This window comes from Rhipicephalus microplus, chromosome 3, assembly GCF_043290135.1.
Source record: "Rhipicephalus microplus isolate Deutch F79 chromosome 3, USDA_Rmic, whole genome shotgun sequence".
Lineage (NCBI taxonomy): Eukaryota > Metazoa > Arthropoda > Arachnida > Ixodida > Ixodidae > Rhipicephalus > Rhipicephalus microplus.
Window position 1 is genome coordinate 5,829,961 of NC_134702.1, and position 14,829 is coordinate 5,844,789.

Below are 14,829 nucleotides of genomic sequence, written 5' to 3' on the forward strand. Positions count from 1 at the left end.
AACAGGGACCGCTTCTTGAATCTTAGCCAGCACGCTCGACGGATGCACCTCCAGCGGATCGAGCACAGAAACAGCATACCAGAGGTCGCCACAAGCCGAAAGACGCACAGCTGGGGCGGAAGCAGCAGCAGGCACAACCGAAGGATGGTCAGCTGATGCATGTAAAGTACGGTCAGCATCAGCAGACCCGACCGGAACTGCCATCCTCGCAGCAGTACTACCAGTCGAAGCGTGTTGAGTCAGGATATGCTCAAATACAGGACATACGGCAGGAGCAGGTGCCTCAGGAGCACGGCCAGCTGGGTCGCTACCAGTTGCCGCACAAGCGAGCACGCTCTCATTCTAGGCTGGAATCATCTCTGCACATGAGGTTGAAGTATGACCGGTTGACTCAGTAGTAGTGCGGCAGACCAGTGGGAAAAGTCCACGACATCCGCACCGCAAACACGCCCGGCTCGTGGCAGGGTAAACGGCGGAGTTGGCCCAATGCCACGTCGAGCCGCAGTGGTAACAGGCACCCGCGTGAGCCTCCTCTCCCGCTACGTCGAGCGCCTCCTGTAGGGAGAAGTTCTCCCCATCTTGAAAAAAATTCTTTGGAGGTGCGGCGATGCAATGCCAGAGAAGATCTAGTCGAAAGCGAAGGTATCACCCGCTGCGCCGATTTGCTGCACTGAATTCACAAAGCTTGGCTACTCGGCGTAATTCCTGAGTGAATTCCACCGCCGACTGTTCTGGTTCCTGACGCAGGGCTTTGAAGTGGGCGTGCAGACACGCCGTGTCCGGTTGAGGGTCGAACAGTTCATTAAGCTGCTCAAGAGCTGCGCCGTACACATTCGGGGTCGTCTCCTGAGTTGGCCAGTCGGCTCCCGGCTGCTACTAATCTTCGGCGGCACGCAGGTAGGTGTTGAGTACCTCGACGCGCAAAGCGTTGAGGAGCAGGGCCTTCTTGTGCTTCGGTGTGGCGTCCCTGGCAGTGGCGTCGATGTAGACCTGTAACACAGAACACCACTGCTTCCATGGAATAGGCGGTACACCGGGGCACTGAAAAAACGAAGGTGGAGGGATAGCCGCATTCATGATTTCCGAAGAGAGCGTTGAAAAGGCAGTTCAGGAAACGCGCGCGTAGATTGGCCCCGTGACTCGACTGGCACGAAAAGCATAGAAAAGTAGAAATGGATGCAGGAAATGCAGTACCGGTGGAACAGCTTGCACTGGTGCTGAGTCGACAGCACGAGAAAGAAGGCTGGATGCCCACCTTATCGCCTGATGCTCGTGGATTGAAGATCCTCATTGCCAAAATGTAATATCGTGCTGTGGACGCGCGGCACGAAGAACACAGGGCACGGTGCTGAAGCGCCGGCCGACAAGAAGTATGCAACAGCCGGTAGCCATGCAGGAACTCTTTTTATAAACACAAGCATCACTATATGTACATGTGTACGACGCCCCCGAGAGGCCAGCCAACCAGTTACAAAACCGGAACCGAAACCGCAATACCACAGTTATGCGACCACACAATGCTTACAATAAAAAAGAAAGCATAAAAAGCTTAAGAAGTAAACAAAACCTCGCACTTGCTACCTAAACATTGACTAGTAGCCGAAACACTTACAAGAACATGTTACAAAATCAAAGTAAATAGTCAAAGCGAAATTTCAAAACAAAATCATGAATTCCGCTACTGAGCCTTTCCAAATGCTTACCACTATCACTCATTTTTCAGATGAATGCATGGTGGTCATGCCCTGTGGGCTTTTTTTGGTAAACAGGAAGTAAAACAATGGCAGAACCCATTCGCTTCGCCTCTGAACCTCACCAAGCTCCTTGCTGGTGACCTGCACTCTTCCGCTCGTTCGGCTACTTCTTGCGAGCCAGCGACCTTGCACTCCCATGCTCCATCAAACATGCCATGGATAGAATGACCGGAGGCTGACTGTCCCTTTCCTTTTGTTTGAATTTTCATACAACACGCTTTTTTTCTTTTTTTTTATGGCCCGGACGCATGCAAAACCAACTTCGACGTAGATGACAAAGGCCTCACTTGGCTTACTATGCTGAAACGTTTACTGCCTTTGTCAAGCGGGTACTCTTTGTCGCACTCTTTGCTCTACAATACCTCTTCTGTTTATGCCTCTTCTTCGGGTGCATTTCTGAGTCTGCCGCTCGCGCCTCTTGATCTCCAGCACTCTCACTGGTTTCGTTAGCCGCCTGGTCCGCAGAGTCTAAGCAATATACGCACAAGCCACTTTTTTCTTCACTCGCTAGACTGTCGGACAGCTTAACGCATCTCGTAACACTGTAGCTGTTTTCTTCTGAAGAACTTAGCTCGCATTCTAGGGAGCTGCCTTCAGCTGCATGGTACTCACAAATCTCGGCTATTGCTCCATCTCCTGCTAGCACTTCGGTGTTCCTGATTAGCGGGTCAAAATTCTCTTGAACACCGCATGCAGGGTCCACCGGTGGGATACTTTCACGTGAATTGAGCTCACATACCTAGGAGCTCTCCACAACTGTAGAGTCTTCTCTACACTGTACGCTCTCCTGCCTTAACACTAGTGTTCTTGCCTAGCAAATCGAAATCTCATTGGTCAGCACACGGAAGATTCACCGCCAGGACACCCTTACTTTGTGTCTGTGCCAGATCGTCTACAACTATTTCAGCAGTTTTACTCGAATTTCCCTGGCACAGCTCCTTAAAGCAGTTAATCTGGCCTTGGGTGGCCTCTCCTCTTACCATAGTGACTTTTGCGGCTGTTAATCTCAGTTCAGTCTTGAACCTGATGCTACTCTGGTAGGAGCTAGCCTTCTCCACGGCTCCGATTTGCGCAGCACTCAACTGTTCCTCACACCTCTCGTGCGCTGCCTCTACAGATTGACCCCTCCTCTGTTTCATATCAAACTAGCGTTCTACTTTTTCAATCTCCTCCTCTATATCTTGCATTGCCTTCCTGTGTTTTTCAACGCTTATCCTCTCTTTCTCGATTCGTTCCTGTTCAATTAAGTACAAATGCCAAAGTACTCGATATCTTCCCTGTTACTTTTACTTCACGGAGTTGAGATGCAGGCATACCATCGTCAAATTCTAGGTCAAGATCACAACTCAAGTTTAGCAGGTCATCTCGTGTCAATCTCATCATGTCCGTCGCGACTACTCCGCTTTGGCTCAGCTGTGATAAAACACAAACTCACTAGTTTCAATTCTGGGTCTGGAGAAATTGAAGCATGGCAAATCCTACAGTGGAAACCAAGAGCTTAACCACAAAAGCAGTCCCACGTGGTCAACCTCCCTCTCTACCTTTTCACTTCTCTGCTCTCCCCAACATCCCAAAACCCTCCCGCAACGTACCCTTAAAACTCCCGCAGAACTCACACATGTTCCAACCGAATTATCTGAGCTATCCTGCTTATCCTAGCTTGCTGAGATATTTATCGAGTACTGCTCTGTGATGAGATAAAAACCACAATGTCTGGACAGTTGCTGGTTATGTCTATCTTTTAATGATTCAGGCTAAAAGACTCGATACATCTCAAGTACAAAGCTAGGCACTCATCCCATACGGTGCGGTCGTGGTACACTGCGTCAGTCCCACCGAATTCCAGGGCTAGGGCTTTGGGCTGACCTCTGTCGCTGAGTCTTATCCCACCATCTGCGATCCGGGATGAAGATGCTGAGACAGGAGAAAGGTGAACTTAACAGAGGGTTTATTTACATTCTGTACATGGCAATCCTTCGAATGAGCTTGGTGGTTCTATAAAGGGTATATTTTCCCCAGATCCCTATATGAGGAAATGGGTGCAGATTGCACTCTCCAATCACATGTCACACACAACTTGAGAGGGTGACGCCCACACCTGCCATGTAAATGCCCACTATTGAGGCGTGGCCACTGCCCTGCAACTTGGCACCAACGTGGCTCTTCCTTTTCGTTTGAGAGCCGCTGGGTGAGGGATCCCCCGCACAGACGACAGGTGCATCATAAGGGGCCGCCGTAACAAAGCTCAAAAGGGTCCGCTGAACTACTCGCTCAATTAGCAGAGCGAGTTGCGGCTGACGCCGCTGTCTCTTGAAATAAAGATGTTGCGTTTGAGGAAATCATTGCGGTCGTCTCGGGAAGATGTTTACTGCATCTGACAGCACTGCGCCTCAGCTAGGAAGGACAATACACGGCGAATATAGGCCGGTAGCTCTTCAATGATTTGTGTGAGGATCAAAGAACGCCGCTCAGTCCTCTCCCCAGGTGTTGCTCATAACAGCAGTTAGTATCCACAGGACAGTACCGCAGCAATGTAACCTCTATGAAATCTGGAATGCCCCAGGGATCACTATTAAGACAATTTTCTACTTGTATGTTAATAACCATGCCACGGCTCGGGTGTACCTATTCGCATATTTCAATACGCTGACGACACTGTCATTCTGTTTCGGCATTCTAGTTTCCCAAAAGCAGTTTCTCTTAGAGCGTGAGAACACGAGCCTGGGTAGCCTGAAAGTTCCAGCCCGACCGGGCTCGTGGGCCGGGCTTGGGTAGGCCGACGTCTTCTTATCACGGGCCTGGGCCAGGCTACTTTGTTCTTATGGTTGCAATCTTATGACCGAGCTTAATTCGTTGGCGTCTGCACACCACCACGCATGCACCTACTCTCTCTACCACTCTAATTTCCTATGTTCCCCTCTCTATCGCCTTGCAATGCTGACACAGGCAGTGTCTGCTATAAAGAGAAATAGCCTACACTCTCTCCCCTCTCTCTCCTCAAAACATCTCTCCCCACGACATTTAAAACCCCATTGCGCATGCCTGTCTCCTCCCCCTCTTTCTTTCACACTCAACCTCTCTCGCCTCACAACGCTGACACAGGCAGCATCTGATAGTTTCCCGAGTTGTGAAATGGAGTGCTTGCACTGCACAATTGTTCACTGGCCACCTCTTATATATAGGCACTGGATCTTGGCCTTCAAGGTAGTGCCAGTGGGAGATTTCTCCTGTGTGTTGTTTAACAAGAAAAATTCGTAGCGTGCGCATTAACTGAAAGTGGACTGCGGGTGTCTATGCCCAATCGGAGTTTTCTGTCTCTCATTGCCCATTAGCAGGGATTAGCATGTTTCAGTAGGAATTACCATCCCATCACTGCGTGCTTTGCGCCTCCCCAGCTTTAAGGCCATCCAGCGGCTTGAGGAGGTTATGGGGAAGCAACGGAGAAAAGGAGCTGACGACCCGTCTAACAGGCGTGGAGGCACCTGAGTAATTGTCGCCTAGTCGAAGCACAACATCCTCGAGGTCTAGGTTCTGAGATTATCGAACTCTAATAGCCGTAATCTTAAGATAGGGAACATCTGCGCCCTGCGAGGCCGGGGACTTCTTACACGCCGGATGTACAAATAAATGTTATTTCTCTCTCTCTCCCCAGATTTTTCTTCTGTGGAATGTCACGATTAGCGCAAACATTAACGCTGCCACCAGTCTAAGCATTAGCGTCCTCTGCTTTTCATCTAGACATGGTTTTATTTAGCGGGAGATGGTGTAATTTTTTATCGGGCGGGCCGGGCCAGCTGCAATACCTTATCAAGCCCAAAGTACAGACGCTGTGCCGGCAGTGTTTTCCAGCACGCAGTAATGAGCTCGCCAGATGAGCTTTGTGATAACCTATCTGTTGTGACCTCAGTAAGCATGGCACAATGCTGGGCCTTGCACATTAACAAGGGTTTATTAACAGTAGCAAGTACAAAGAAAGAATGAGTGCTACCATAGGTTGGCTGCCTTTTATACTGGCAGTAATTGCGATAGTAATGACGTCAGTTCAGTCGCACGTGTGTGCTTTGTCACTCGCACTGCGTTGTACTCACGCACACGCCCTGGCGCACGTGCACTGACACAACACTCCTTCCTCTTTTTGCGAGAGTTCACACAGTGCGACGGAACGCAGCGATCGGGGGGTCGCCTCTCTCTATCACTGTGACGCAACGGAGGAGGGGACTGGCCTTGTGGAAGATGTGTTCCAGTTTCTTGCTGTTGTGCCTGGATGGGAGAAATAGGCACCTGCTGTTGACTGGAGTTTCGCTGGACCATTTCTGATGCAGGCTCTGATGGGAGGTCCCCGACACCCGCGTCCATAACTGCGGGCACCCGTGTTGGTACCACTAAGGGTGCTGTGTCTAGTTCGTCATAGGTTTCAGTCAGCCAACTATCAGGCGTCGACTTCTCCGGTAGAATGTCAGGTCGTAGGTTGTCTGCATGAACATACCGCTCTTCGTTTCCCGTATGGACCAAGTAGGTGGAAATACTCACGCGCCGAAACATGATTGCTGCCAGCCATTCTTTCTCACCCAGCCTTAAGCCATTCACAAAAACAGACTCTCCTTCCCCAAATTCTCGCTATTTTCCTCAAGCTTGGTTTGTCGTATCATTACTCCTGTCTAACTTTTCTTGCATTCGTTGTTAAAGTTCGGGGTGCAGAAGGCTGAGCCGTGTCCGAGGCTTCCATGATAGGAACAGCTGGAATGGCGTTTCCCCTGTGGTTCTGGTCGGTGTATTTCTGTGCGTAAAGAGGAATGGATCAATACGATGCTGAAGTGACCGCTGTTTGCCAGTTTGTTTTTCCTCTAAAACTTGTTTCAGAAGATTTCGCTTTAACGTTTGCACTCAATGCTCAGTAGTGCCATTCGAGGCAGGATGGTGAAGAGGCGTCTTTGTATGGTGGATTCCATTTCGTTTAAAAAAGATCTCAGAGCAGGCCGAAGTGAACTGGGGACCATTGTCCATTACTATTTCTTCCAGTAAACCATAGGCGGCAAACACCGTGTGCAGCATTTGCACCATCTTTTGACTGTTCGTTGTGTTCATCGCAAAAACTTCCAGCCACTTCGAATGAGCATACACCAATACTAGAAACCACTGTTGATCACGGTAGACACAGTCGGCATGTACGTGTTGTCACCTGCGTGCAGGCCATCCCCAAGATAACAGGACAGGTAACGCAGGCAGTCAACGTTTGCACGATGTCTTGAGTTAAGCCGGGCCACCATACGTGGCTTCGCGATAACCTTTTCATTCATGTCATGCCGGGTCGACCTTGATGCAGCATTGACAGAACATTTTTTCGCAAGGACTCTGGCACAACCACCTGGTTTCCCCACGTTACACACTCCTGCTCCACGGAAAGTTCACTGTGCCACCTAAAATAGGCCGTTAACGCTTCGCATGTCACACTTGATGGCCACCCGTTTGTTGTGAATAACGGGACTGTGGAGAGCACCTTGTCCTTCCGCATTTCAAATCTGATCTGGCTCGCGGACAGCGGAACTTCATCTAACACGGAAAAGACGTGCACGTCCTCCTATTGCTCCCCCTGCTCAGAAAGCAGTAACCTTGACAGTGCGTCGGTGTTTGCAATATCACTTGCTTTGTGGTATACCCACTGGTAGTTGTAGGCGACCAGTAATAAGGCCCAATGCTGCACGTGTGTCACCGGCATAGCAAGGACGGGCTTGTTGTGTCCAAATATTGTTGTCTGCAGTCAGATCAACATTCTGAGCTCAAACTTCTTCAACCAAGGAGTTAAGCATGTTGACACTTTTGGTTAATGCCTCCATTTCCCGTTTCATTTCAACAATGTTAACTTCTGACGACAGCCTTATTGAACATTTTTTCAAAAAATCAGAGACAACATCGTCCGGCTGATCTTTGAACAAAGCTTCCACCTCATAAATTCTTTTTGCAAGCTCAGCACAAGAAGGCATGGTGTCCAGCACAAACAATAGCCATATATGAGCACTTGCAGCAGCGGCGGTCACCGAAAAAATGGTAAACTGTACTACTTTACAACTAGTAGCGGTACTAACCTGCAAAAGCAAGCAGAGTGATTCTTGAAGTTCGCTGCTTCCAGTCGTGAATACCGCTGCCCAATCATGTCAAGTCGATTTCGCCGTCCCTCTTATCCGGGAACAATCAACCAGGCAGCTGCGAAGCGCCGAATATTGACTTGGGTAGACCGTGCAGGAAATCCGTGCAGATTCCACCAATGACGCACGAGACAGGCGAGAAAACCGAGGCAAAAGCAACACGTGGGCCGATGTGACCATAAAAGGCTAGGTATAGAGGACGAGCATTGCAAAAGCAAGCAGAGTGATCCTTGAGGTTCGTTGCTTCCAGCTGTAAAAGTTTAACAGCCCAAAGTAGGATAGGCGCTCTTGCCTGTTTTTAGGTATTGGTGCTTCTTTAATTGTGCGCAGCTTCTCTTTGGAAGGCGTGACGCCTCTTTCGTCGATAACATGACCAAGATAAGTTGCTGATCTTTAAAAAGACTTGTACTTTTTTTTGCACAGTTTGATTCCTCGATCCTTGAAACTTACTAGTACGCATTCCACTTTTTTGTAACACTCTCTCAGTATTTGTCCCCCTATAATGACGTCATAGAGATAGCATGACATAGTATCCGAAACCTTGAGTACTTCATCCATGACTGCTTAAAAAATTGCCGGGGCACTGGTAATTCCGTACGATAGTCACGTGTACCTGAAAAGTCCTATGTGCGTGTTTACTGTGACAAGTGACTTGGAAGACTGGTTTAGCTGTAGTTGCTGGTAATCAGTAGCGAGGTTCAATACCATGAAGTATTTACATCCATGCAAGGTTACGAAGATATCTTCCATTACAGGTAGCAGTTAATGGTCAGTCCATAGGCGAGGATTCATAGTCACCTTGTAATCACCCCAAATGTGGACCTTACCATTTGGTTTTGGAACTACTACCAGGGGCGTTGCCCAGTTGCTTTGCTGAGTAGAAACTAGCACTCCACTTTGGACCAAAGACTGTATCTCTTGTGCAACTGCCTCTTGTGCCCGCACCTCAAGCTTAGCATAGCTGCACGAGTGCTGAGGTAAAGACCATGATCGTGATGAGCAAGCATGATGCCGCGACAACTTCAAGCAAAATCATTCGTGATACTCGGCAGCTGACAATCACTGTAACACGAAGCTGTAATAAACGAGCATGCCGCCGGCCACTCACTATGATTTTCACAGCGAATGACAGTGGATATTTTTAAATACTCTAGGTATCTTACAAGTACGCGTGTAGTGAACACGTCGCAATAATATTCCAAGTGTAAAAAAATGACAGCTTGTCGTGACAGTTACGGAGCAAGCATCTTGCAGTAAACACACCTGACGCACGCAGTTGCTGTCAGTATATTGATGAGGAGCAGCAAGGCGCTCACTTAAGTGGAAAACGTGATTGCTTTCGTGCAGGTTTTCCCATTTATTCATAGTGGCATTGCAGAAGAATGTCTCCCTACGATATCTTAAAATCCTGCTCAAAGAACCAACGCGCCGGCCACGGGCGCATTTGCCACCATAACTGTCAAAGCAATGAAAAGCTGCTGTCTGCTATACGATTCTCAACTTTGCACGCCCACCGCACCACAAATGGTGGTGCACATGGCTTTCAAAGCACATCCTATAGGTCCCAATCAGAGTGTGTAGCAACGGCACATGAACCATTTTTTCAGTCATGAAGTTGCGTTGTCCCGCTGATAGATATCCAGTGTATTCGCCGGACCAACGAACGCGCGCCGTTGTTACTTTAGCTCGTTAAACGTGCCTTACAAGTGAGTTGAGAAGTTGTCCTTAACTATTCGCAATGCCCACGAACTATAGATGGAGCGTTGTAAGATTGAAGATGTCGCCCGTAGGAGAGTCAACCCGTTTGCCATCATAAGAACAGATTGTTCGTGCAGATATACGGACCGTGCCATTTTCACTGGATAAAGCCATGAGCTGCACTGAAATGTATGAGACCAAAATACTTCTTTAAATCATGGAAGCTCACCACCTGGTTATTTACCTCGGTGTGAAAAGTTATATTTCAGCTCCGTTATCGTGCATGAACGACGTTTTGCGAAATCCTGTGCGGGCTACAGAAAATTGCAGGAACTAGAATTGATGTATGAACTGAACGGCACTCCAAGGTATAATATGTACCAAGCCTGCCTGACTGGTTTGCCACAGTAGTAGGCCGCACGGGAACGTGTGTTTAACATGGCGATGGTTTGCAAACATATTATGGAGTCGTCATTACTTGCACTGTCAGGAACATGGAGTTGGTTCTTCAACGAAACACAAGCATTTAAGCTCCCATTTAGTTTTGCTTGTGTCACAACTATGCTCAGACTGCCACAAATGTTGCAGGTTCCAGCAGCACGATCGAAACAAGAATATCAATAAGAATACACACGTATGCTTTTTGCAATGTCACATTTGTGAAAATTCGCTAAACAACGGTGCCATTCGGAAAGTATCGGTGAAGTACAGGAGAAGCTAGCAGAGAGGCGGGGATTGTAGTTGAAACTGCACGTTTAATTGCTCTAACCAACGTCAAGTGCAACTTGCTACTCTTGGGTTAGCAACTGATCATTCATTGTCACTGTCACTTTCGGTGCGTTGACAACCTTCTAAGACCAGTGAAAATCCTTGTTGTCAAGATGGTTTTTGTCAACATCACAGCTGAAAGCAACCTGAGGAATTCCCTCTGCTGAACGACTTCGACAACACCAACATCACGTCACTCACCATGTTTATCTGGGCGTGGACAACATTTCACTCTGAAACCAGTTATTTGCGGTTGCATGACCGCGCTAAGAGCAACATGGGTGTTACCTTGAAGGACTCTGGTATTAGCAACACCAGAAGCGATAAACTGAGATGTAGGGCTTGTGAGGCTGGTAGCGCTGGACACTGCTACATAAATTAACTTCAACGCGTGGCACTTAAATACAATTGACATTAACCTGACATGACGGCTGTATCAAAGGTGTTGTCTCTTCCTCTGTCCTTTTTTTTATTTTTTGCAATGTTTTTACATCCCAATCATAGGAGTTCATATGTATTGTTTATAAAATTAGTAAAGGCAAAATAGACAACCACCATTTGTTGCTAAAGCCACAAGAAAATGCATACGGATACCATGTCATGGACTTGTCGTAAAACGGTGGCAATTAGTATCAGTGCATTGTCTATCCTGGAGTGTGGAAATGAAAAGCATAATTCTATAACTGATTTATTCATGGGTCAGATAGACAGTGTGTTTTTTATCTTTTCACTTCTTTCTCTGCTTTCACAGGTATTATAAGTGATGCGGCATTGGTTCTTTTAATATCCCTGCTATTAATGCGACTGGGCCCCTATGAGACGAAGATTCATGAGACTCTTTGTATGGCTGTACAGTCTAATCACCCAGAGTAAGTGCTTTCCATTTTTTTTGTATCTATGCATGATTCATGCTTGTTATCGCGGCTAGTGCAGGCAGAACCACTTCTGCTGGTAATCTCTGCTTCTAGCTGCTGTTGCATGCACAATAAGATAAAAAGATTTGGTTCAAAGAATAGCGTAGAAACTTCCCTGAATGGGCAATACACAAGTAGCATTTTTTAAAGGACTTTCTTTATAAATGATAATACCGTATTTACCCAATTCCAGCGCACACCTTTTTTTTTTCCGGAAAAAATAGGTCCTAAACTTTCATGCGTATTGGATTTGCGTACAGACCAACACTGCACCGTAACTGCATCAGAATGACACCAACGCAGAATTAGAGCACAGGATCGATTTGCAATCGATCCCGTGCTGTCATTGTGCGTTGTGTAATTTCGAATGCCATAGACGGCATTGAAAACGAGATGTTGAGGTTCGATGTTGATCGATAAGGAGCTGCCTGACACCTGTAGTGAATGAAGTGTGGTAAGTAAACAGCCCATTCCCACCTGAAGATATAACATCTTTGCACATTTTGTTCGTTCAGAGAAATCGCGTATACATTAGAAACGGGCATGCAGTTAATTATGTTTTATTTTTTTTTCGGTCAACAAGGGGTGCGCATGAGATTCAGTGCTTAGTCTCTCTTATTTTTGTTCAGTCACAAAAACCGGGTGCGCGTTAGAATCGGGTTGGTTGACTAGGTAAGCCCTCGGAGCTACGTTCACACGCACGTTACATATATTTATCCAAGTTTATGACAAAACGGCAGATTATTTGTCAATTGACAAATTAATAGTATTGTGACTCATTGTCACAGTATCACTTAATTTTCTGGGTCAGTAAGTGCCTTGAGCAGTCTGGCTATCACCAACTTTAAACAGTCGTGTCGGCAACCTTGTCTATCCTTGGAGCAATCTGGTGACGCCAGTGGGCGGACAGCTTGAAACAGTCGTGTCAACAGTCCTGCCTATTTTTGGGGTTATCTGGTGCGCGGACACCTACTTATCGGCTGGTAAGGGCTGGGGGTCGATTGTGTGTTGCCCGATTCATTTCCCGATCAATAAATGACATTTTTCAGCTGTACTTAATCTCTTGTCCAGGCACAGGTATTGCCGTCGCGAGAAGCGCATGAGAGGTATGCATAGACTAGGAATGGGAAAGGGAGACCGAGTGTTCATGGACTGCGGGGTGGTGTGCGCAAGCTATTAGACAGTTATAGTTTAGCATGATTGCGAGTGTCAAGAAAATAGCGTTACTGTTCCATAAACCTTTGTTGCAGACAGCGTGTTTTATTTCAGCGTGATAGCATTTACATGCTCCAAGTTGAGATGGTGACGTGTCCGAGCGGAGGGTAGACCTGAAGGCAAGCGAAGCCAATGTACAATGCTGTTTGCTACGAAAGAAGTGGATTAGTCCCCACCAACGCTAAAGTCAGTTCGAAGCGGCCGTTCAAAATTGCCGCTATGTTTTACATACACTATGCAAACCACGCAAATTCCATCTTCCGCTAAAGGGAACCATGTGTGGATGCGAAGCAGTGGGGCGAGGGTGAACGGCACCCACAGCAACTTGTTTACGTCGCCTTAAGCAGGTCCATCAACATGCAGAACCTATACTTGACTAACAATGGCGGTGACCTTCTCTCGATGCCGGTGACCGCTGTCGTGAACGCTACCATTGACCATGACTATAGCACTGCTAAACAGCCAGTCCCTCAACGCACACCGGAAAAACATAGAACCTCATCCTGTGCTAACCAAAGCAGATGGCCTCTGTCTCACAGAAACATGGAACGGCACAAGATCGACAATCAATGGATACGAAGTGATTGTGTGTACTGTGGAAGTGGTTCGTTGCCTTCGCTGCCGACTCTGCTGAGAGAGGAGGAGTGTAGGAAATAGAGGGGGAGGGGACGCGTATGCGCAGGGGAAACGTACACAGCCCCCGCTATAAGTGGCGTCGCATCTAAAATAGCGTGCGTACGGTAAGCAATCTGGTTCATTTACCGTGCTGCGCATGCTCGTTTCGATCCCACTATTCTGCTAAGCCAGTTAAACTGTAACAGCCTGTTATCTCTCAGTCTCGGCATCCTAGTGACCTGAAATCGGCTCTGAGCGAAGCGAAAAAGGCAAAGTGTTTCAAGATCCTGCAAGCGCAATTAGGTAACTCATATAATTCCCACCTGCAGCTCGCGTAATCTTGTAATTGTAACCTGGTTAAGAAAGTTGAAAAATCTTATCTGCACGTTCCTGAAACATGTCGGTGGGTAAATTGGTTTGCATCCATGAATTGTGAGTAAGCGCAAACAGACAATTACTAGAGAATCGACACTGGCATATTCCACTTTCATCTCGTTCACAAGGCATATCGGACTCGTTCTTCACGTCAATGAATGGCCATCTGACAAATGGCGCTTTTGACTCTGCTCATAGTTGACAGGTCGTGAATGGTGTTTTAACTAAGAAGCCGGTTAAAAAATCGTACCTTGTTCACACCTTACTAAAAAGCTATCATCACCATGAATGAATGTGCACCACAAAAATCGAGTGAATCCCATTGCTCTCAACTGAGCAGCTAAAGGGTAACAAGGTTATCCCAACAAATAGGCATTTACATACATGCCGCAGAGGTATGTGTCCATATCAGAAAGAACTATCATCATCATGAATGAATGTGCACCACGGAAACTGAGTGAATCCTGCTTCTCTCGACTGAGCCATAAAAGAGTATGAAGGTTAGCCCAACAAACAGGCAAGTAAGTACGTGCCACAGAGGTATGTATGCCCTATCAGAAAAAATGATCGTCATCATGAATGAATGTGTGCCATAGAAATTGGGTGAATCCCGCTGCTCTCGACTGAGTAACAAGGTAAGCCCAACAAGCAGGCATGTATGTACATGCCACCATCTAAAAACGTTGCATGCCACAGAGGACGTATGTGTGCCCTATCAGAAAAAAAAACTATCATCGTTATGAATGAATGTGCACCACAGAAATTGGGTGAATACAGAACTTCGATTGATAAAAAAAAAACTCGAGAAGTGGCTGCGAAACGATGGCAGTGAGCCGAGCACGTGTAGCTGGAGAATAGACAGTTACCAGACAGTTATAGTTACTGTTAGCGTGATAGCGTTTACGTTGTTTACGTGCCCCAGCTGGGATGATGGCGCCACCTATTGGGGAAGGGGGGTTGAGAAGTAGGAACAGTGGAAAAGAAAACTAGAATGTCTGCCTGTGTCACCGCGCGAAGCATTGTTACAAGTTTATTTTAGTAATAATAAAAGTAAATAAATATGAACCACGCACCAAACGCGAGAACATTTCTGTTGCCGATTCGTTTACGTTGATCGTTTAGTTAGGCCTAGATGCGTTCGAAATGGGAAGCTATTCCAAAAACTACGCCAACTTATCCGTAATACTCGGTCATTGAAGCTAACTGAAGGCAATCGAAACCACTGCAGTCGTTTGCTGCGAACAAAGTGAGTCTTTCAACAACTACGCCGAAATCACTTCGAAGCGGGTGTCCGAGAGCGCCGCGATGTTGTAAGTACACTACGTCAAAGTTGTGCTGTTGGAGTAT

The 14,829-nt window shown here is 47.2% G+C and overlaps 1 protein-coding gene across 2 annotated transcripts in view; it reads left to right on the forward strand.

Annotated features, from left to right (window-relative positions):
* The window catches only part of LOC119183548 (uncharacterized), a 91,546-nt gene that overhangs the window by 26,890 nt on the left and 49,827 nt on the right, over positions 1 to 14,829 (forward strand). For both annotated transcript variants that reach the window (XM_075888806.1, XM_075888807.1), the window contains exon 5: positions 11,115 to 11,232. In XM_075888806.1, the coding sequence (XP_075744921.1) occupies positions 11,115 to 11,232 (118 nt within the window). The remainder of the gene's footprint in view (positions 1 to 11,114; positions 11,233 to 14,829) is intronic.